Source organism: Hemitrygon akajei, chromosome 31 (assembly GCF_048418815.1).
Source record: "Hemitrygon akajei chromosome 31, sHemAka1.3, whole genome shotgun sequence".
Classification (NCBI taxonomy): Eukaryota; Metazoa; Chordata; class Chondrichthyes; order Myliobatiformes; family Dasyatidae; genus Hemitrygon; species Hemitrygon akajei.
In genome coordinates this window covers 7,538,132-7,562,080 of record NC_133154.1, presented here as the reverse complement: position 1 = coordinate 7,562,080, position 23,949 = coordinate 7,538,132, and the positions used below count along the sequence as shown (strand labels likewise).

General features: G+C 47.6%; 1 protein-coding gene across 1 annotated transcript in view; it reads right to left on the bottom strand.

The window, feature by feature from the left end:
* LOC140719058 (ras-related protein R-Ras2-like) overlaps positions 1-23,949 on the bottom strand; it is a 66,271-nt gene that overhangs the window by 14,662 nt on the left and 27,660 nt on the right. The window contains exon 2 of the mRNA XM_073033433.1: positions 10,358-10,445. Coding sequence (XP_072889534.1) covers positions 10,358-10,445 — 88 coding nt within the window. The remainder of the gene's footprint in view (positions 1-10,357; positions 10,446-23,949) is intronic.

Here is a 23,949-nt window from a genome sequence, read left to right as displayed (position 1 = left end):
GGGTGCCCAAGACTTTTGCACAGAACAGGTGGCCCCGTCTTTCGAACATTCGCTTTACGACAGCTCGCTGTTAAGACCGACCTACAATAGTACCTGTTTTCGCTAACTAAAGAGGATTTTCCCTTTTACAAAAAAAAAAGACGCCCGCTTTATACGTGTGTTTACCCCGAGAAAGACTACAATGACCGTGAAGCCTTGTGCGGGCAGTTGTTTGCGTATGCATGTACGTACAAAGGCGTATACGTGCCGATTTTGGCTCGCTGTCTTCCCAAGTTTGATAAGTGAAACTATTCCATAAATACAATATTTCTACTTTATATAGTGTATATTTATCATATCGTTTCTGCTTTTACTATATGTTTGAGTTATTTCAGGTTTTATGTGTTATTTGGTTTGATTTGGTTGGGTTTTTTTTGGGTCTGGGAACGCTCAAAAATTTTTCCCATATAAATTAATGGTAATTGCTTCTTCACTTTATGACATTTCGGCTTACAAACGGTTTCATAGGAATGCTCTACTTTCGGATAGCGGGGGGGGACCTGTACTGTATTGTCAGCCTGGAGCAGAGGGCGAGTTTGTAAATCCGGTGGGAGCAAAGAATTTGGGAATGGGGAGGCTGGAGTGCGGCGGAGGAGCTGGGCGGCGGTGGGGGGGGCATTGTGGGACAGGTAGCAAAGAGGGAGTGTGGGGAGGGGGGGTGGGGCGGGTGCAGGCACACCCAGCCCTGAGACACCAGGCAAGGTCATTTGATTCCAAGCAATTGGTTTATGGATAATTATAGAATGACTCTCTGGTGCTTTCCCTTGCCCTTACCCTTTTCCCCAACCATGATTCCGTTCAGGAGGGATAAAAGAAGTTGCTCTAGCAGATGTGAAGGATGAAGGATTTTGAAGAACTGCAAGGGACAAAACTGGTCCTCTGGAAGATCAGATTGATAATCCAACTGAGGAGCCAAACCAGATGGGGGGAGAGCTTAAATAAATCTTTTGCATCTGTGTTTACTCAGTAGATGGACACAGAGTATCAACTTCACGGACCCTGTACGGGTTACAGAGGAGGTGTACGCTGTCCTGAGGCAAATCAGGGTGAATAGATAGATAGATAGATAGATAGATACTTTATTCATCCCCAAGGGGAAATTCAATGTTCCTCCAGTATGATATCACATAAACACAAGACAGACCAAGACTAACTGACCAAAAAAACCACATAATTATAACATACAGTTACAACAGTGCAAAGCAATACCATAATTTGATAAGAGCAGACCATGGGCACGGTAAAAAAAAAAGTCTCAAAGTCCCAGATAGCCCATCATCTCACGCAGATGGCAGAAGGAAGAAACCTCCAACGCGGCAAAACTTCCCGATGCAGCCTCTGGAAGCACCCGAGCACAGCCAACTGTGAGTCCGTCCGAAAACTTCCGACAACTTCGTGCCTCCGACCAGCCCTCCGACACCGAGCACCGAGCACCATCTCTGCCGAGTGCTAATCCCCAGGGCCTGACAAGGGGCTCCCTCGGACCCTACAGGAGGCAAGTGCAGTAATTGCCAGGGCCCTAGCAGAGATATTTAAATCACCCTAAGGGTACCAGAGGATTGGAGGCTGGCCATATTGTTCCAATGTTTAAAAAAGGCTCTAAACATAAACCAGAAAATTTTAAGGCCAGTGAGTCTAACATGAGTTGTGGTAAAGTTATTGGAAGGCATTCTAAAGGGGCAGGTACACAAGTATTTGGATAGACATGGACTGATTAAGCATGGCTTCATGCATGATAGGTCATGTCTAACCAATCAAGGAAGTTACCAGGGAAGTGGATGAAGGCAGGTCAGTGGATGTTGCCTACGTGGACTTTTAGCAAGGTATTTGACAATGTTCCACACGGAGGATAGTCAAAAAGATCCAGTCGCTCGGCATTCAAGATGAGGTAGTAAATTGGATTTGACATCAGCTTTGTGGGAGAAGCCAGAGTTGTCGTAGAAGGTAGCCTCACCGACTAGAGACCTGGATCAGTGCTGGGTCCTTTTGTTATTTGTCAGCTACATCAATGATCTGGATGATAATGTGGTTAACTGGATCAGCAAACTTGAGGATGACACCAAGATTGGGGGTGTAGTCGACATCTCGACTTGCAGAGGGAATTAGATCAGCTGGAAAAATGGGCTTAAAAAAGAAATGGCAGATGGAATTTAATGCAGACAAGTGTGAGGTGTTGTACTTCGGTGGGACCAACCAGGGTCGGTCTTACAGAGTGAACAGTCGGGCACTGAGGAGTGTGGTAGAACAAAGGGATCTGGGACTACAGTTCCATAATTCATTGCAAGTGGCATCACGGGTAAATAGGATTGTAAAGAAAGCTTTTGACACATCAGCCTTCATTAATCAAGGTATTGAGTAAAGGGGTTGGGGACGTATTTTAGAAGCTGTATAGGACATTGGAGAGGCCCAATTTGGAGTATTGTGTGCAGATTTGGTCACCTACCTATGCGAAAGATGTAAACAAGCTTGAAAGAGTACAGAGAAAATTTACAAGGATGTTGCTGGGTCTAGAGGACCCGAGTTACAAGGAAAGATTGAATAGGTTAGGACTGTATTCCTCAGAATGTAGAGGGAGATCTGATAGAAGTATAAAAAAAAAATTGAGGGGTATAGATAGGGTAAATACAAGCAGGCTTTATCCACTGAGGTTGGGTGGGACTACAACTAGAGGTCATGGGTCAAGAGTGAAAGGTGAACATAAGGAGAAACTTCTTCAGTCACTGGGTGGTGAGCGTGTGGAACGAGCTGCCAGTGCAGGTGGTGCATGCGAGCTTGATTTCAACACGCAAAAGAACTTTGGTTTGGTACATGGATGGTAGGGCTGTGGTCCCAGTGCAGATCAATGGGAGTAGGCTGCTTAAATGGTTCGGCATGGACTAGATGGGCCAAACGGTCTTTCTGTGCCGTACTTCTAGACGACTGATTCCCCTCTCCCTGCCCCCTTCCCACTCTCAGTCCACGGTGGAGACCCAGGTTATTATCACTCACATAGGTCATGAAACTTGGATTGTTTTTGTGGCAACAGTACATAAAATCACTACTGTGCAAAAGTCTTAGGCTCCCCAGCTATAAATATGTGCCTGTGTATTACAAACATCGGTGGGAACTCGTCTTCCAATCACTAACAGTTGCAATAACTGCTGCGCTTCCACATCCTTCCCAGATTCCCAGCAGCGCCAGAGTTAACGCGCTGACAATCCTCGCGCCGTTGAGATGTGAGGGGAGACCCGCGTGGGGAATGCACAAGCCAGTGACGCACCAGCCAGCAACGGCCCTCACTCAACGCTGCTACTTAGCGCAGCGATAACCATTGCTATCGCCTGTGAGACCGTAACGGGCTAAAACCGCCTCTTGGCTGGCGGCCACAGCTCAACGCAGCGTCACTGAGCGCGAAGAGCCGAGGGACATCTCGAGGGGAACGCGAGCGCCCCACAGAACTGCAAGGATAAACCATTCCGTGGTTTTCTAATAGAGAGGGAAAAAAAATAAATCGGTCTGCAGCACATTACAGTAACTTTTGCTAGCACAGACAAGTTTCAGATGTGGTTTCCATGGCTACAGCCAGGGAAGTTACCCCACGCTGACAGAATTAAAATTCCTTCATGGTGAAGATATGCACCGCGCAAGGAGGGAGCAGGAAAAACAGAATCTTTCTTGATGAGTAATAGACTATTACTCACTCAGAGGGGCTTCAAGATCTGACTGAGCTCACTACCATACACAACACCCCTATACACACGCACACCTACTCCTATTACACACGCACCCCCTCATAAACAGACATGCACTTATACCACCCTTTGTACACAGACTCACACACGGACACAGAACAAAATGCACATCAATACCCCCTCAATGACACGCTTGGACACAGAACTGCAGAGACACAATATTCTCTCTCACACTCACACACACACACACCTCCCTCCTCCACCCTAAGTTTCCTCAACTTTTTAAATTAAGCGGTTTCGAATCCCCACCAAACCCTGTCTGCTTCTCTCTACTAAAAATCACAATGGTTCCCCCAAAACACTTTCGCCCTCTGCAGTAACTGGCAACTCCAACCCGGGCGGCCTGGCCTCAACGGCCCAAGAACACTCAGGAGCCTGAGCCATGAGGTCATTCACCACAGCTCACCCACGCAGGCAGCGCGTTCCATGTTAGAACACGAATCAGGACCACAGGCTGCCCGTGCTTCACTTAATCATTCGCAGGCGGGTCCTCACACAACTTCAGAGCTTTCCTCTCTTCTATAAATTAGAGCCCGATTTACAGTTGGACGCACTCCATCTGAATACAAATACTGCACACACGTACACACCCACACACTCACTTCATCTCCCCCAACATTGCTCGAGGCAGCATCAGAAACAGCGATTAACCCAGTGTGCCCTGAAATTTATTTTAGAGAGGCAGCTTGGAACAAGCCCTCGCTGCCCTTTGAGCCGCATCACCCGTTATTGTGCTTTTCCACACCTTGTGCCGCATTGGGCAGCATTGTTTGCTGTTGTGTGTTTTTTTAAAAAAAAGAACGAGGCAGAGCAGCCAGCTCGACACTCAGCCCAGCACAGTTTTGAACCTGGGACCATTCGCCTCAAAGTCTGGTGTTGATACCACTACACCACCAGCCAGCTCAAGTCGCCAGGCGACCCCCAACTTCACCCTAACTTAACCACGGGACAATTTTACAATGATCAATTAACCTACTAACCAGTAGGTCTATGAGAGGAAACCAGAGTGACCAAAGAAAACCCACGCATTCCACAGGGAGGATGTACAAATTCCCTACAGAGGGCGTGAGGATTGAGCAACAAACTTTCGCACCCCGAGCTGTAATAACATCACACTGCTACACTCCTTATGGTGTGTGTCTGTGAACTACAAGGGAACGAGCTCCCTTAAAAATTAGTGGACTACCTACCCTCAGAGACAAGATTACCATTTTATATCATTTGGACCACATTTGCAGATTAGCTGAGTGCCGAACAGCCCCAGTAAAGGTGACGTTTCATAACTATCTCAGTTCTATGTATTGGTTTGAAAGGGTTTAAGTTGCTCCATAGCTTCACCTCTCTCTCTACAACCTCCCGCCAGCAAGTCTGCAGGGTTCCATTCCCCTAACCCAAAAGACTCGCAAGATAGAGATGGAAATGACCCATCTTCAGAAGATGTCCTCAGGCCAGCAACTGGAGAATCCACCTCCATCCACCCTTCTGGTCAGTCAAACTCTTGTTTGTTTGTGCAGGGTGTCCAGAACACAGGGAGATCTTGTACCTACTGAGATCCCTCAAAACTAACACACCATGCATCACCTACTGTCGTCCCTTCAAATACCAGCACTCTGCATTAAAGATTAGCTTTATATGTCACGTGTACATTGAAACATGGGGAGATCCATCATTTGCGTCAAATCAAATCAGCGAGGTTCGTGCTGGGCAGCCCACAAGTGTTGGCACACAACACAGCGTGGCCACAATTCACCGACCCTAATCGTACATGGAATGTGGGAGGAAACCAGAGCACCCGGAGGAAACCCACATGGTCAAGGGGAGAACGTGCAAACTCCTTACAGGCAGCAGCAGGAATCGGGCCACGACCTTACCGCTCTCACTGTAAGGCGCGATGCTAACCGCTACCGTGCTGCCCTGTCCTCAGGAATTCCCACCACAAATCCTCTTCTGACCTCCCTCTCATGGACTGCTCATCCCACTCCCATCAGAGAGGCTATGTAGCATCCACACCATAACCACCACACTCAAAAACAATTCCTTTCCCCAAGCAGCAAGGCTGACCAACACCTCCACCCACCAACTCCACCACAACTTTTATCATTTCCTATCAGTCACCTTATGTACAGACACTCTGTGCCTAGTTTCACTTTATAGACATACAATCAAGGTATCCAACTATCTTATGTAGTGTCTGTGTCTCCCTCCTTGTCTTTTAATTATTGTGTTCTTTATCTTATGTTTTTTAATGCTGTTTTAGATCAGTACAACAATTACTTCGTCTCCTTTACACTTGTCTAATGGAAATGACATTAAACAATCCTGAACTTCTTAGAAGACTATACTGACTTTGCTAACTGCTTATTTTAATTTTTTATAACTTATAGTTTTTTTTATGTATTGTACTGTACTGCTACTGCAAAACTGTGAACTTCATGATATAGAGCGTGTCATTGCTGATAAACTGATTCATTCTGGTGCGACTGGGTCAAATTGCGCCTCTCGAGTCAAGTGCCTAATGACCTGAGGAAGAGGAATTCTTTAGCCAGAGGGTGATGAATCTGTGAAATTCATTGCCACAGACAACTGTGGAGACAAAGACATTGGACATATTTAAACTGGAGGTAGAAAGTTTTTGATTAGTAAGGGCATCAAAGGTCATGGGGAGTAGGCAGGAGAATGGGGTTGAGAGGGATAATAAATCAGCCATGATCAAATGGCAGAGCAGACTTGATGGATCGATTGTATTCTCCTCCGATGGTCTAACTCAGCATGGAAATCAGCAGCACCTCTGACACAATCATCTTCAATGCTGGTGCCCCACAAGACAGTGTCCTCAGCTCCTTACTGTGTACTCATGACCGTGCGGCCAGATTCTACTCCAACTTCAGCTACAGGTTCGCAGACGACACCATTGCAGTGGGCTGGGCCGCAAATAAAGATGGAGGCCAGGAAGAAGCAAGAACTCCTCGTGACGTGCTGTTGTTCCAACAACCACTCCCCCAGCGTCGGCAAAAGAGATGGTCATTGACTTTAGGAAGTGGGGTCAGATCGCACATCCCTGGATGCATCAACGTTGCTGAGGTGGACATTGCTTCAAGCTCCGAAGAATGAAATCACCTTGCTCTGGTCCAACCATGTAGAATATTCTTGACCATATCATCTGTGGTTGTACCAGATCAATGCATTTATTCCCTCAGTAGGCCAAGCAAATTTGGCACATCCTCAATGGCTCTCAATTTTTAAAGATGCTCCCAACCATTGACCACATTTACAAGAAATGCTATCGTAGGAAAGACCCTCACCACCCAGACCATGCTCTCTTCCCACTGCTTCCATCAGGCAGAAGGTAACATGAATATAATCTGATAATAAACTTTACTGTGAACGTTTTAGAAAACATGCTGTTGGGATACATTACATCTGGTTATGTAATTGTTCTGCCTGAAATGGCGAGAAATTGCAGAAAGCTGTGGACAAAGCTCAATCCATCATGAAAACCAACCTCTGTCTACACTTCTAGCTGTCTTGGGAAACCAGTCAATGAACAGAGATAGAGAGATCAGATTTACTTGTCACATGTATATGAAAATATACAGTGAAATGCATCATTTGCGTAAAATTCAAATCGGCAAGGATTGTGCTGAGCGCAGCCTGTAAGCGTCGCCATGCTACATCATATGCCCACAACTCACCGACCCTAACCCCTGCGTCTTTGGAACGTGGGAGGAAAACTCAAGTGGTTGTGGGGAGAATGCAGAAATCCATGACAGACAGCAGCGGGAATCGAACCCAGACCGGTGACTGCTGGCGCTGTAAAGCGATTGCATTAACTGCTACCGTACCGCCCCCCCCCCCCCCCAAACATGATGAAAGACCCCACCCACCCGGATATTCTCTTTTCAAATCCCATCCCATCAAGGAGGTAGCTATTAACCTTAAAACACACATACACTACCCTGCTGTTATAAGAAAACTGAATGAACCGCTTAAACAATGAAGATCTATGCTTGACCTTAAACTAACTTGCCATCACCCTTGAACCTTATTTCATACTTGTACTACGCTTTCTGTAACTTGTACACGACACTCAGTGGCTACTCTATCAGGTACACATGCACATTCACGTAGTATTTAATCAGCCAGTCCAGGCTGTTATAGTGGGGGTAAGCTCCCATTACCTATTAAATGCTCCCAATGGTATGCGTCTCAAATAGCCTTGGACAACCAAGTCCAGCTCCTGGCCTTCACACGTGGCTTTAGCTACTAAGCCCCGTGGAACCGTTTCTACTGACAGGAGAAGGGGCAAAAGTGGGTTACTGGTGCCTCAAAACAAGTCGCTTCGGGCAGATGGGGCTTGTCAGATGTGGCTGGCTGCTCATCGAGAAGGAAAAATCTGATCTCAACCTCCACTATATCTTGTTATTCTTTCTTGCTTCTCTTCTATTATTTGTGTATCTGTACACCTGTAACGCTACTGTGGACTCTAACTTCCTTTGGGATCAATAAACCACTCATGGGGAAGGATTCAGGAGTAAACCTTGAGGAAAAATCCAGAGCTGGAGTCCCTAAGGCAGTCCTACGTTGAGTTCAATGCTGACGGGCAACTCCCGAGACTCTACTGGTGCCGAACTATATCAGTCTCTGCTGTTCTTTCGGACTCATCAGCTGTGCAGAAAGGGGGAGCCTGCTGCATGGGGAACAACTTACTCTCTATATCGTACTGCCCTGGCTTGCATACCATCTTGCAGATCGCACAGTAGCCATGGCCAATCCCAACCAACAATGGTCCTTGCAATCAGCCAATTATGTGGCAGCAACTCAATGCATTAAAGCATGCAGATATGGTCAAGAGGTTCAGTTGTTGTTCAAACCAAGCATAGGTATGGGGAAAAAATGTGATCTGAGTGACTTTAACCATGGAATGATTGTTGGTGCCAGATGGGGTGGTTTGAGTATTTGAGAAACTGCTGATCTCCGAGGATTTTCAAATACAACTGACTCTAAGAGTTTACAGAGGATGGTGTGAGAAACAAAAACAAAACTTCCAGTGAGGGGCAGATCTGTGGGCAAAAATGCCTCATTTTCAGAGGAGAATGGCCAGACAGGTTCAAGCTGACAGGAAGGTGACAGTAACTCATATAATCACTTGTAACAACAGTGGTGTGCGGAAGAGCATCTCTGAACACACAACATGTCAAACCTTGAACAGAACTGTATTTCGATGTGGAACGGACAGCTAGTCTGTAAATCCAGCAGCAGCAAAGGATGTCGGGAATGGCTAGGGTGGAGTACCGCTAGAGAGGTGTGGGACAGATGGCAGAGGAGTGTCAGTCGGGGGGGGGGGGGGGGGTAAGGGGTCCTGGCACAAGTGCAGACACAACCAGCCCTGAGACACCAGGCAATAAATTGGTTTACCGATCATTACAGAATACCTCTCCAGTACTTCACTCTCCCTTTTCCCAACCATGATTCCCCTCTCCCTGACCCCTTCCCACTCTCAGTCCACAATAGAGACCCATAGCAGAATCAGGTTTATCATCACTCACATGTCATGAAATTCTTGGGGGGTTTTTTGTGGCAACAGTAAACAGTGCAATACATAAAATTACTACAGTACTGTGCAAAAGTCTTAGGCACCCTAGCTATAAATATGTGCCTAAGACTTTTACATAGTACTGAATATACCTACCGTAATTTGTTTTTTTTAATTATGTATTGTAAAGTACTGCTGCTCCAAAACAACAAATTTCATGACGTGCTGGTGTTATTGAACCAGATTCTGATGTCATATTCCAAATGTACAGAGAAACAAAATGGTCACTGTCAATGTCAACGATGATGTCCAACGATGCCAATCCCATGTGCCCATGTCAAGTCTGCATCCCCCTTCTCCTTTCCTGTCCAAAATCCATCTAAATGTTGGTTATGTAGAGATACAGCACAACCACTGGCCCTTCCAGCCCAACGAGCCCAATTACACCCATGTTACCGAACAATCTTCTCACCCTTACACCTTTAGAACTTGGGAGGAAACCAGAGCACCCAGAGGAAACCCGCATAGTCACAGGGAGAACGCACAAACTCTTTCCAGACAGTCATAGAACTGAATCTAGGTTGTTGGTGCGAATAGTGTTATGCTAACTGCTACACAATCATGTCGTTTTAATTGTTAATAGATTTATTTATTTATTGAGATACAACATGGATTAAGGCCTTCTGGGCCTTACCACTCAGCTATCGCCCTATTTAATCCTAGCCTAATCACAGGACAATTTACAATAACCAATTAATCTACCCACCAGTAGGTCTTTGGACTGTGGGAGGAAACCAGAACACTTGGAGGAAACCCACACAGTCACGGGCAGAACATACAAACTCCGTACAGGCAGCGGCGGGAATTGAACCTGGTTCACCAGCACGGTAAAGCGTTGTGCTAGCCACCACGCTACCATCGCAAGCTGTCCCCATGGTTAGGTTAGGGTTAATCGGGGTTGTCGGGAGGCGTGGCTCGAAGGGCCAAGCTGCATCACTAAAGATACTCTGAGACGGTAAGATCAACTCGCAGTGGGGATATTGGTGGTACTTACTGTCCAGTCGCGCAGCCCGATCGTCGATGACGCATTGCTTCGTGTAAGAGTCCTCAATCGTGGGGTCATAGTCAGATACAAAGTAAGACTGAAACAGGAACAGGTCCACCATTAAACAGTGAATAATTATACTAACTATTAATACAGAAACAACACACCCAAAATGCTGGAGGAACTTAGGTCTGGAAGGGCATAAACAGTCTATATTTGGAGCCGAGACCCTTCATCGAGACTGGAAAGGAAAGGGGGGAGAGAAGGGGTGGAGTACCCACTTCCTTCATTCTTCCACCTATCACCTCCCAGCTCCTCACTTCACCACCCCCCCCCCAATCAGCTGCCAGCTTGTACTCCTCCCCCCCACCCCCCCCCCCCTTCAACCTTGCCATTCTGGCATCTTCCCCTTCCGTTCCAGTCCTGGTGAAGGGTCTCAGCCCGAAACCTCGACTGTTTATTCCTCTCTGTAGATGCTGCCTGACCCACCGAACGCCTACAGCGTTTGCTCTGTGTGCGTTGCTCTGGATTTCCAGCATCCGCAATCTCGTGTGTCAACAATAAACAGCAAGTCCCACGACTTTCCCTGACTGCCTGCCCCCACACCCCGAGGATTCTAATGCCCACCTCACCCGCGTTTCCCAGCTTTTGACATAGCCGGTCAATGAAATACTTACCTCTGTGGCAGTAAGCGTTAAACCATTGCAAACACTCATCTGCTTCAGTGGAAGGAAAATCTACCATCCTTACCTGGTCTGACCTCAGGGCGACTCCAGACTCCTAAATGGAGCTGGCTCCTAATAGACCTCTGAAACATCCCAAATTATCAACTACGCTCGGGGGAGGGGGTGGTACAATGGACTGGCACAACAAGGGTCGAGCAGGAACACACACAAAACGCTAGAGGGACTGAACAGGTCAGGCAGCATCTAGTAGCCAACGTTTCCGGCCGAGATTCTTTCTCAACAGCAAGGGATGTGCAGTGCTGGCCACAATATCCAATGACAAATGAAATGGTAGCTCTAATAAAGTTTAGGAAGTAATGGACTATGTCAAGGATCAGAAAGAGAATTTATTATCACAGATGTGAACTTAGCAGTTACTTTATTAGACACCTCCTGTCCCTAATAAAGTGGCCAATGAGTGTATGTTCATGGTCTTCTGCTGCTATAGCCCATCCACTTCAGATTTGATGTCCTGATGAAGGGTCTCGGCCCGAAACGTCAACAGTGCTTCTTCCTTATAGATGCTGCCTGGCCTGCTGTGTTCCACCAGCATTTTGTGTGTGTTGCTTAGGTTTGATGTGTTGTGTGTTCAGAGATGCTTTTCCGTACATCACTGTTGTAATGCATGGTTATTAGAGTTGCAGTCACCCTGCTGTCTGCTTGAACCAATCTGACCAGCCTTCTCTGTCCTCTCTCATGAGCAAACAAGAGAAAATCTGCAGATGCTGGAAATCCAAGACAGACAGACAGACAGACAGACAGACACACACACACACACGGTCTAAATCCACAGAATTGGAATACTCGAAGATCAAGTTCAAAAGTTCAAAGTAAATTCATTATCATGGCTCATGTACGTCACTGTACACGACCTCAAGATTCATTTTCTTGCAGGCATTCACAGTAGAACAAAGAAATTCAATAACAGCTACACACCAACACTGACAAACGACCAATGTGCAAAATAAGAGAAACTGCGCAAATTTAAAACTTGGGAGCATCGTGAGCTGTTTTCGGCCCCAGATCTTAAGAAAGGATGTGCTGACTCTGGAGAAGTTCACCAAAAGGATTCTGGGATTGAGAGCTTTGTCATACGATGGCTCTGGGCCTCTACTCACTGGAATTCAGAAGAATGAGGGGTGGCCTCTTTGAAACCTATCGAATGGTGAATAGAGTGGACATGATGGTTCCTGTGGTGGGACAGTCTAAGATAAGATGACACAGCTTCAGAATAAAGGGGTAAAGAAGGCGAGGAGGAAATTATTTAGCCAAAAAGTGGTGGCCACAGGCAGCTGTGGAGGCCTAGTCTTTACATATATTTAAGGAAGAGGTTGATAGATTCTTGATGGGTCAGGGCAAGAAGGGATATTGGGGGGGGGGGGGAGTGGTAGATTCAGGCAGAAGACTGGGTCTGAGGAGGAAAATGTCAGAACAGTCTGGATGGGCCAAATGGCCTAATTCTGCTCCTATATCTTATGGCCTTCATAAAAAATAGTAGAGTAAAACTGCAAAGAAGGTACAGTGCAGGTAGACAATAAGGTGCAAGTCATAACGAGTTAGATTATTTCTCTCCCCAGTGGCACTGTGGGAATATCCTCAACAACAGCAGTTCAAGAAGACTGCTCACCATCACCTCCTCAGGGGCAATTAGGGAGTATTGGCTGGACCAGTAAGGCCACATCCAAAAAAAAAATGAAGTTCTCATCAGCACTTTTCATACTCAGGAAATTCCAATATTTATTGTCAAAGAAGAATACCCGGGGGGGGGGGGGGGGGAGAGAGAGAGAGACTGTAGTGCATAGCAAGATCTCAACAAAATATCAGGATACTGCAGCAGATAAATCCCACTGGCTGTGGGGCGAATATCTTGCCAGCATGCACTGAGGAACCCTTTCCGTACCAGGGACCACGACGCATTGCATCCTTATAAAATCAGACCCGCTGTTTTGTGATTTTTGTTATATTGCCTGCATCCAGTAGCACAAACTCTGGCCCAGATTTCCGGGCTGGATTGTGGACTCTTTCACACCGAGAGGCAGGATCAGATTGCACAGCACGGGTCCAGGGCAGGATCCCGTCTCCAAATCCTGCTCCGGTTTTTCAGAAAATTCACCACAGAATTCTCAATCAACCTAGAGGGGGACTTCCCCCCCGCCCCCCCCCCCCACCCACACCCCCACCCAGGTTTACCCAACTTGAGGCTCTCGGATAAAATCCATTCTTGCTCAATGCGCACAGAAATCCAAATTAAGACCAAGGATCAGGACTTAAAAGGCAGTTTAAAAACGCAGCATGAACATTAACAAAATTACTATTAATAACACAAAGTCAACCTAAACATTACTTCAGATTTTCCAATTACAGCCTTGCTGACGACTCACTTCCTGGCTGTGGACAGTTGCCAAGGTGATGGTTTGCCTTCTCATCAATTGGCCATTTCCCCTACAAGGCCGATAATCCATGCAGCCGAGCGACTCCCTCGCTCCAGGCCTGGAATTTTAGACGCATGGGGCAGGAACGCTCGCGTCCCAGCAACCGGCACGTCAGGCCGGAATCTATCAACGGTAGGACGCGCTCGTGTGAGATAGGGTAGCTAATGAGTTACACTCTTTGGGGGGGGGGGGGGGTGAGAGCGCACACGCGATCGGGAGGAAGCAGTAGGGTGCCATTGTCAACATGTACAAACGTGCTGGAGGAACTCAGCAGGTCGGGCAGCATCCGTGGAAACGAACAGTCAACGTTTCGGGCCGAGACCCTTCATCAGGACTGAAGGAGGGGGCAGGGGCCCCACAAAGAAGGTGGGGGGGGGGGGGGGGAGGGTGGAAGGTGCCAGGTGAAAAACCAATCAGAGCAAAGATCAAGGGGTGGGGGAGGGGAAGCAGGGAGGGGATAGGCCGGAGAGGTGAAGGAGGAATGTAAGGGGAAAGCACTATGGGTAGTAGAAGGAGGCAGAATCATGAGAGAGGAGATAGGCAGCTGGAAGAAGAGGCAGAGTGAAAGTGGGATGGTGGAAGGGAGAGGGAGGGAATTACCGGAAGTTGGAGAATTCCATGTTCATATCAAGGGGCTGGAGACTACCCAGACGGTATATCAGGTGTTGTTCCTCCAACCTGAGTTTGGCCTCCTCATGGCAGTAGAGGAGGCCATGTATGGGCATATCCAAATGGGAATGTGAAGCAGAGTTGAAGTGGGTGGCGACCGGGACCTGGGACCGGGACCGGGGAGGGAGGTAATTCCCTCCCTCTCCCTTCCACCATCCCACTTTCACTCTGCCTCCTCTTCCAGCTGCCTATCACCTCTCTCATGATTCTGCCTCCTTCTACTACCCATAGTGCTTTCCCCTTACATTCCTCCTGTCTGTTGCGGCGGACAGAGCGGAGGTGCTCGACGAAGAGGTCCCCCAATCTGCGTCAGGTCTCGCCGACGTAGAGTGCCATTGTTGCTTGGGACCCTTCACACTAGGAGTGGCCGACGTGAGGGGGAGCCGCTGTAAAGGATCGAGGGTCAACCTTATTCACCATAAACCTAGGAAATTGATGTGATGGGTTTATTTACTGGGATACAGTGTGGAATAGGTCCTTCTGTCCCCTTCAGCCACACCGCCCAGCATCCACCCAAATTTAACCCCGGTGTAATGACGGGACAATTTACAATGACGAACCAGCACGTCTTTGGACTGTGGGAGGAAACCGGAGCACCCGTGGGAAACACACGCATTCCACAGGGAGAACGCACAAACTCTTTGCGGGTGACGTCAGAATTGAACGCCCCGAGCTGTAATAACGTCACGCTAACCGCCACGCTACCCATGTGTTAGCACAACATGTAACAAAATTAAAATTCAACAATTCTAAAACAAATTATATTTTAAAAAATTACAGGTTCAAGTATGGATAGTGAATAAATATACACCAATACCAGCATGAATTTACAACGTAAACAGCTGTGTAAAGAAGTGGTTTAAAGTGTTTTCATTGCAGTGACTGAGGTAATAGAGAGAGGGGGGTGGGGGCCAACTCTAGAATGGTTGATCAGATTAACTGTGGGGGTGAAGGGGGGGGGGGGAGAAAGAAATTCCAGACGGCGTGAAGTTTTTGTTTTTATAGCACTATTGCACTTTCCAAAACTATTGTTTTGGAAAATGCAGCTTGTAGTGTGGGGAGTGTCCAGAATTATTTTTTCCTGCCTGCACAAGTCCTGCCCTGATGGCCGACTGCAGCCAATGACCTTTCCAGCTGACCCGACCGCTCCCTGTAGCTTTTATACTTCCTGAGAGGACACTGCACCCAACCAGACGGTGACGGCTGACGTGAGGGTGCCGTCTCGGATGGATTGCACCCGCACGTTCTGGGGGACGATGGACCTACCCATCCCAGGCATCAGTGAGGTGCCCTTAAACACTGTGGTGGCACAGCTGGGTGAACTGCTGTATCACCTCTCCAGCGAGACGGACCCGTGTGGAACTTTCACATTGTCCCTGTGAACGCATAATGATGATCCGGTTCCCTCCCACATCCCAAAAGTGAGCTGACAGGTCAATTGACCCCTGAAAGTCAGTGGCAAAAAATGGGAGCACTGAGACACGCAATTTATAATCAAAGTACAGATATGTCTTCACTTATACTATCTTGAGATTAATTTTTTTTGCAGGCATTTACAGGAAAATAAAGAAATACAATTGAGTTTACAAAAACTTTATTGTTAGAGTAGACTTGATGGGACAAATGGCCTAATTATGCTCCTATATCTTATAGTCTTATTCTATTTAAGACAGAGGTTGAAGGATTCTTGATTAGTCAGGGCATTACAGGGAGAAGGCAGGAGATTGGGTCTGAGAGGGAAAATGGATCAGCCGTGATGAAATGGTGGAGCAGATTTGATGGGCCAAATGGCCAAATTCTGCTCCTGTACCATAATTTTTTTTTAATATATATATAAGAAATAAAAGAAAAAGAGAGCGAGAGCGAGAGACTAACAAACAAATAAACAAATAAATCTAATAGGTGTAGTGAACTTGAGTTGTAGAGTCCTTGAAAGTGAGACCACAGGTTGTAGAATCAATTCAGAGTTGAGGCGAGTGAAGATATCCACACTGGTTCGGGAGCCTGATAATTGAGGGGTAATAACTGTTCCTGAACCTGGTGGTGTGGGACCTGAGGCTCCTGCACTTCCTGCCCGATGGCAAGACGACAGAGACACAGAACTGGCTCACTTTTATCAGCACAAGTCCAATTGCATGATGTTTATCACCATATAAGAATCCCTTGGAAGGGTGCTGGAGCTTGAACAGTTAACTGTGCAATAATGTATTGCTCTACCATAGAACAGTAAGCACAGTCCAGGACCTTTAGCCTATTATGGTGTGTCAATTTTTTAACCTAATCAAAGATCAATCTATGTAGGTCACAGAACAACACAATGAGGAAAATCTGGTCATCGATGGTTTCAGGATCCTCCTGTATAAATTGCTCATCGCTCTTCCTACATTACCACATCTACCACATTTCGACAGAACATCATTGCCTATAAAGCACCATGGGGAAGTTCAACAAGAAGTTTTTGCCTGCAAACCACCTTGGGGAGGCCTAGCAGGCATCCTTTCAAATGCTGACGTACAAAAAAGCTGGATGAACTCAGCAGGTCCGGCAGCATCCGCTGAAAGAAGCAGTCAACGTTTCGGGTCGAGACCCTTCGACAGGACTGAAGGAGGGGGCAGGGCGGAAAACCAATCGAAAGAAAGATCAAGGGGTGGGGGAGGGGAAGCAGGGAGGGGATAGGCAGGAGAGGTGATAGGCAGCTAGAGGAGGAGACAGAGTGAAGGTGGGATGGGGGTAGGGAGAGGGAGGGAATTACCAGAAGTTGGAGAATTCGATGTTCATACCAAGGGGCTGGAGACTACCCAGACAGTAGATGAGATGTTGCTCCTCCAACCAAAGTTTGGCCTCATCATGGCAGTAGGAGAAGCCATGTATGGACATATCCGAATGGGAATGTGAAGCAGAGTTGAAGTGGGTGGCAACCGGGAGATCCTGTCTGTTGTGACGGACGGAGCGGAGGTGCTCGACGAAGCGGTCCCCCAATCTGTGTCGGGTCTCGCCGATGTAGAGGAGGCCACACTGAGAGCACCGGATGCAATAGACAACTCCAGCAGACTCGCAGGTGAAGTGTTGCCTCACCTGGAAGGACTGTCTGGGGCCCTGAATGGTGGTAAGAGATGAGGTGTAGGGACAGGTGTAGCACTTACGCTTGCAGGGATAAGTACCAGGTGGGAGATCCGTGGGGAGGGACGTGTGGACCAGGCAGTCATGGAGGGAACGATCCCTGCGAAAAGCAGAGAGGGGTAGAGAGGGAAAGATGTCCTTGGTGGTGGGGTCCTGTTGAAGGTGGCGGAAGTTGCGGAGGATAATGTGCTGGATCCGGAGGCTGGTGGGGTGGTAGGTGAGGACAAGGGGAACATGGTCATTGTTGTGGTGATGAAATGCTTCTGGCTCAGTTCAGAAGACACAAATTCAGATTTGTGTGGAGGAGTGGGCTCTCTCTGCACTTTGGCCAATGCTAGAAAAAGAGGAGCCAAAGATTAAAAATATAAAAGAAAAATCACTGCAGTCAATTCCAGCCAACTGGGCCAGCCTCTTAACTCGTAAGGAATGAAAACTATCCAAGAAAATAGCCAGGAATCACTTTGTTTTTTTGGGACACTACGTCTCTTAATTTGGACAGGAGACTGTTGCCAAACAGCTTCTAAGCAGCATCAGTGCACTTGTGTGGCCAGCAGACCCTACACTGCGCTTAGGGCAAACAGTTTTTAAAATAGCTTCAGCAGCGTGTGTTTCTGTTCAAAAAACAAGTGATTTTTGTCACTGATATTTGGTGGAAATAAACAGCAAGACAATTCAGAACTGCTTTGCTCACTGCAATTTCAAACATACAGGCTTGGAGATGCTGGAGACAGCTAAGAGTGAAAATGAAATGACTTCACTACTTCAACAAGTTAGAAACCACGAAGAATTTGAAGGGTCAACAATCATCTTGAACGCTACACTGAAAGTGAAGATTTGGAGGATGCAACCATCAAAAGCTTCGTACAAAGGCAGTCCATTATCATTAAGGGGCTTCCCTTCTTCCACCATCAACTCTGTTCTCAAATGCATCTCTCCCGTTTGCCCTCACCCCATCCACCCACCACCCCACTCGGGATAGGGTCCCCCTTGTCCTCACCTACCACCCCAACAGCCTCCGGGTCCAACGTATAATTCTCCGTAACTTCCGCCACCTCCAACGGGATCCCACTACCAAGCACATCTTTCCCTCCCCCCCCCCTTCTGCTTTCCGCAGGGATCGCTCCCTACGCGACTCCCTTGCCCGTTCATCCTCCCCATCCCTTCCCACCAATCTCCCTCCTGGCACTTATCCTTGCAAGCAGAACAAGTGCTACACCTGCCCTTACACTTCCTCCCTCACCACCATTCAGGGCCCCAGACAGTCCTTCCAGGTGAGGCAACACTTCACCTGTGAGTTGGCTGGCGTGGTATACTGCATCCAGTGCTCCTGGTGTGACCTTTTATATATTGGTGAGACCCGACGCAGACTGGGAGACCGTTTCGCTGAACAGCTACGCTCTGTCCGCCAGAGAAAGCAGGATCTCCCAGTGGCCACACATTTTAATTCCACGTCCCATTCCCATTCTGATATGTCTATCCATGGCCTCCTCTACTGTCAAGATGAAGCCACACTCAGGTTGGAGGAACAACACCTTATATACCAGCTGGGTAGCCTCCAACCTGATGGCATGAACATTGACTTCTCTAGCTTCCGCTAATGCCCCTCCTCCCCTTCTAACCCCATCCCTAATATATTTAGGTTTTTTCCACCCTCCTTTTTTTCTTTCTCTCTCTGCCCATCACTCTGCCTGTTCTCCATCTCCCTCTAGTGCTTCCCCCTCCCCCTTTCTTTCTCCTGAGGCCTCCCGTCCCATGATCCTTTCCCTTCTCCAGCTCTGTATCCCTTTTGCCAATCACCTTTCCAGCTCGTAGCTTCACCCCACCCCCTCCGGTCTTCTCCTATCATTTTGCATTTTCCCCCTCCCCCTCCTACTTTCAAATCTCTTACTATCCTTCCTTTCAGTTAGTCCTGACGAAGGGTCTCGGCCCGAAACATCGACAGAGCTTCTCCCTATAGATGCTGCCTGGCCTGCTGCGTTCCACCAGCATTTTGTGTGTGTTGCTTGAATTTCCAGCACCTGCAGATTTCCTCGTGTTTGCATTATCTGTACTGATTTTGTTTATTTACAGTCGATCAAAAGAACACGGCAGCATACGCTGGAAGTGGGTAGGTTACGCAGCACAAGACTCTTCTGCCCCTTCGAGCCACCCCGCCCAGCAACCCCAGATTTCAATCTAATCACAGGACAATTTATAACGGCCAATTAATCTACCAACCGGTACGTCTTTGGACCGTGGGAGGAAACCAGAGCACCCGGAGGAAACCCACACATTCCCCAGGGCGGGCGTACAAACTCCTTACGGACAACGTCAGAATCGAACTCCAAACTCCGACGCCCCCCTGGGCTGTAATAAAGCTACGCCAATTGCTACGCTACCGTAGCGCCTTGCGGAGGGAGCCAAGGGACTCAGAACGCAATGGGACTGAGGCAGAAATGCCGAGGTGACAAAGGGGGGGAGGAGTCCCGAGTCAAAGTGAATTTAAGAGAAGTTTGTCTAGAAAGCCACTCTGTTCACGAGCAGTTGGGATTGAGTAACTGAACTTTGGCCTTATCATCACTGCCTGTGATCTATTAACAGACATTTTAAAACAACATTTCCTTCCTTTCCAGTCCAGAAGGAGGATCTTGGCTCAAAATATCAACTGTTTATTCCCACCCATAGGTGCTGCCCAACTTGCTGAGCTCCTCCAACACATTGCATATATTGCTCTGGATTTCCAGCATCTTGTCTCTCTTTTTTTGTGGAAACAGTACAATGAAATACATAAAATTACCAGAATTCTGTGCTAGTCTTCAAGATATAATCTATTAATATATTCTTAAGACTTTTTGCAAGACGGGTGACCCCAGCCATTATCGATACTCTTCAGAGACTGTCTACCCGGCGTCAGTGGTCGCGTAACCAGGACTTGTGATATGTACACAACACGCACAAAATGCTGGAGGAACGCAGCAGGCCAGGCAGCATCTATAGGGAGAAGCACTGTCGACGTTTCGGGCCGAGACCCTTCGTCAGGACTAACTGAAAGGAAAGATAGTAAGAGATTTGAAAGTAGTGGGGGGAGGGGGAAATGCGAAATGATAGGAGAAGACCGGAGGGTGTGGGATGAAGCTAAGAGCTGGAAAGGTGATTGGCAAAAGTGATACAGAGCTGGAGAAGGGAAAGGATCATGGGACAGGAGGCCTCGGGAGAAAGAAAGCGGGAGGGGGGAGCACGAGAGGGAGATGGAGAACAGGCAGGGTGATAGGCAGAGAGAGAGAGAAAAGAAACAAACAACTAAATATGTCAGGGATGGGGTAAGAAGGGGAGGAGAGGCATTAACGGAAGTTAGAGAAGTCAATGTTCATGCCATCAGGTTGGAGGCTCCCCAGCCGGTATATAAGGTGTTGTTCCTCCAAACTGAGTGTGGCTTCATCTTGACAGTAGAGGAGGCCATGGATAGACATATCAGATACGTACGACCATCCACCACCTGGTCCCATGCTTCACGTGCCCCTGCTCGGGATGCGGAACGGGCAAAACTCAGCAGGTGCTAGGTCTCGCCCAAGGGTGACCTGCAGGCTCATGGAGGGAAGGGGCGCCTTCCACCTCCTTCAGCAGAGACTCATCTCCACCCCGCCACCCTCTGCCTGGCTCGCGACTCTCCGATTTGCCCCCGTGAACGGTTGGGTCCGAGCAATTAAACATCGGCCTTGCCATCACTTCCTGCGTTCTGCTCATGAATATTTAAAAATAACTTGCTCTAGCATTTTCCATTGCACCCACTATCTACAGATGGACTTCACGTTGGGTCTTGTGAAACATTCTCCTTGCCTCTTTGAGGCCGTGCCTGTGGAGTGGGGTTTACGGTATAAAGCTCGAAGTAATTTCTTTATAAATGCTCGTCTATGTCACCACATACTACCTTGCAGGCATTTACAGGAAAACAAATAAATACAATAGAATTTATGATATCCGTACACAAATAACCGGTCCTCCAGGTTCGGGGGTTCAGCTCAGGGCTAACAACCCCGGCTGGTAAAACAACATTGTAATGGTGTCAGAATCCTTCCACATCCGAGTGTGACGGTATTCCTGAGTCTCCACCCAGGACATGCATGGCTGACAGCAGGGAAACCGAGAGGAAGCTACTGACACGATGAACACCGCCAGAGATGGAGGCCATTCATTGCTGCCCGAAACGCCAACGGTATCACGGGCAAAAGAAGAAAACATAAATAAACTGACAAACAACCAAACTGAAAAAGATATATTGTGAAAATAAATAAAAATAATACTAAGAACACTTGTAAAGGAATAGAAGAAACAAGGTATTTTTCCAGACAAATTCAGGTTTGAAGGGCCGGTCCTCATTCCAAAATGCAGTTTGCATCAGCCACTTATTCGCACCACCAGCTGGCTGCAGGCCCAGCTCATGCATAGTCAACACGCACAAACAAGCTGGATGAACTCAGCAGGTCGGGCAGCATCCGTGGAAACGAGCAGTCAACGTTTCGGGCCGAGACCCTTCGTCGGGCCTGAAGGAGTAGGGGGCAGGGGCCCCATAAAGAAGGTGGGGGGAGGGTGGAAGATGCCAGGTGAAAAACCAATCAGAGGAAAGATCAAGGGGTGGGGGAGGGGAAGCAGGAAAGGGATAGGCCGGAGAAGTGAAGGAGGAATGTAAGGGGAAAGCACTATGGGTAGTAGAAGGAGGCAGAATCATGAGAGAGGTGATAGGCAGCTGGAAGAGGAGGCAGAGTGAAAGTGGGATGGTGGAAGGGAGAGGGAGGGAATTACCAGAAGTTGGAGAATTCGATGTTCATACCAAGGGGCTGGAGACTACCCAGACGGTATATGAGATGTTGTTTCTCCAACCTGAGTTTGGCCTTATCATGGCAGTAGAGGAGGCCATGTATGGACCTCATGCAGAGTTGTCTTGCCACTGGGATACACGAGGTTGTGCAAAAGGGAAGTTTTACAGAGAAAGCCCTTTCCTGCCAGCAAGCCTTCATGAACAAGTTCAGCCCACTCCTAGACTGGGTAGGCCGGGCTTCAGCAGTCGTAGTGCGGGAACACAACCTAGTCCATGCCAGCCTCATTTTATGCCCAGTCGAATCACACAGTCCTCTCTCATTCATGTACCTACCCAAACATCACTCACAATGTCACATCTGCCACTCCCCCTCAGATTCCTCTCAAATATTTCACCTTTCACCCTAAACCCATGACCTCTAGCTCCAGCCTCACAAACTTGACAGGGAGAAAAAAAAACTTGCTTACTCTTACCTTCTCTACACCCCTCATAATTTTGTATACCTCTTCGAGATCTCCCCTCATACTCCTTCACTCCAGGGAATAAAGTCCTCAACCTATTCAACCTTTCCCTGTAAGGCAGGTCCTCAAGTCCGTGTAAAATTTTCCTGCATTCTTTTAACAAGGTCACAGGGAGAGTATGCAAGCTCCACGCAGACAGTGCCCGAGGCTACAGTTCCACCAGCTGCGTCACCGTGCCACCCAACTGGGTAGCACGCTCGCCTCGAGGCTGGAAATTTGCAAGTTCAAGTTTTGCTGCACTCAACAAAAATCCAGGCCTGCACTCCAATGCAGGTGACAAGGGAGCCAAAGTCAGAGGACACATATTATTAAACACTATTTTGAGACTCATTCGTTTTCTTACAGACATTTACAGCAAAATAACAGAATTTATTAACTATACATCAACAAAGGCAGACAAACAAGTGTAGAAGATCAATTGTGCAAGTAAATACAGTAATACTGAGAACACGAGTTGCAGAGTCCTTGGAAGCGAGTCCATTGGCTGTGGAATCAGTTCAGAGTTGAGGTGAGTGAGGTTATCCACACTGGTTCAGGAGCCTGATGGTTATAGGGTAATAAATGTCACTGAACCTGGTGGTGTGTGACGTGAGACTCCTGTACCTCCTGCCCGATGGCAGCAGCGAGAAGAGAGCATGGCCTGGATGGTGGGCATCCTTGATGATGGATGCTGTTTTCCTGTGGCAGCGCTCTTTGTAAGTGTGTTCGACAGTGGGGAGGGCCTTGGCTGTGATGGGCGGTGTCCATCACTACTCATTCCCGGGCATTGGCGTTTCCATACCAGCTCACTGCGCATCTACAGGAGTTGTCGAAGTTTTAGATAACATGCTGAATCTACACAAACTTCGGAGAAAGCAGAGGCACTATCCTGCCTTCTTTGTGATGGCACTAACAGTACTGTGCAAAAGTCTTAAGCACCCTAGATTTTTTTTTAATGATCTACATGGTGTGGCCTCCACAGAGCCCTGAGCTCAACGTTGAGACTGTCTGGGGAGACGGAAGCAACCAAAGTCTGAAGAACTGTGGCAAGTACTCCAAGATGCTTGGAACAACCTACCATCCGATTTCCTTATGAAACTGCACAGCAATGCACTTAAGAAAATTGATGCAGTTTTAAAGACAAAGGGTGGGCGCACCAAATATTGATTTGATTTAGGTTTCTTTTTTAAGAAAAAAAACTGTTTACTGCTCTGAACAGCAAATCATGATATTTAGAACTTTTTCATTTCACTATTTTTGAAAGCATCTTCACTTTACAGAATTCTTATTTTTTAAGATGTGCCCAAGACTTTCGCACAGTAAGTGCTGGGTGCCAGGACAGATCCTCTGAACGATGGGG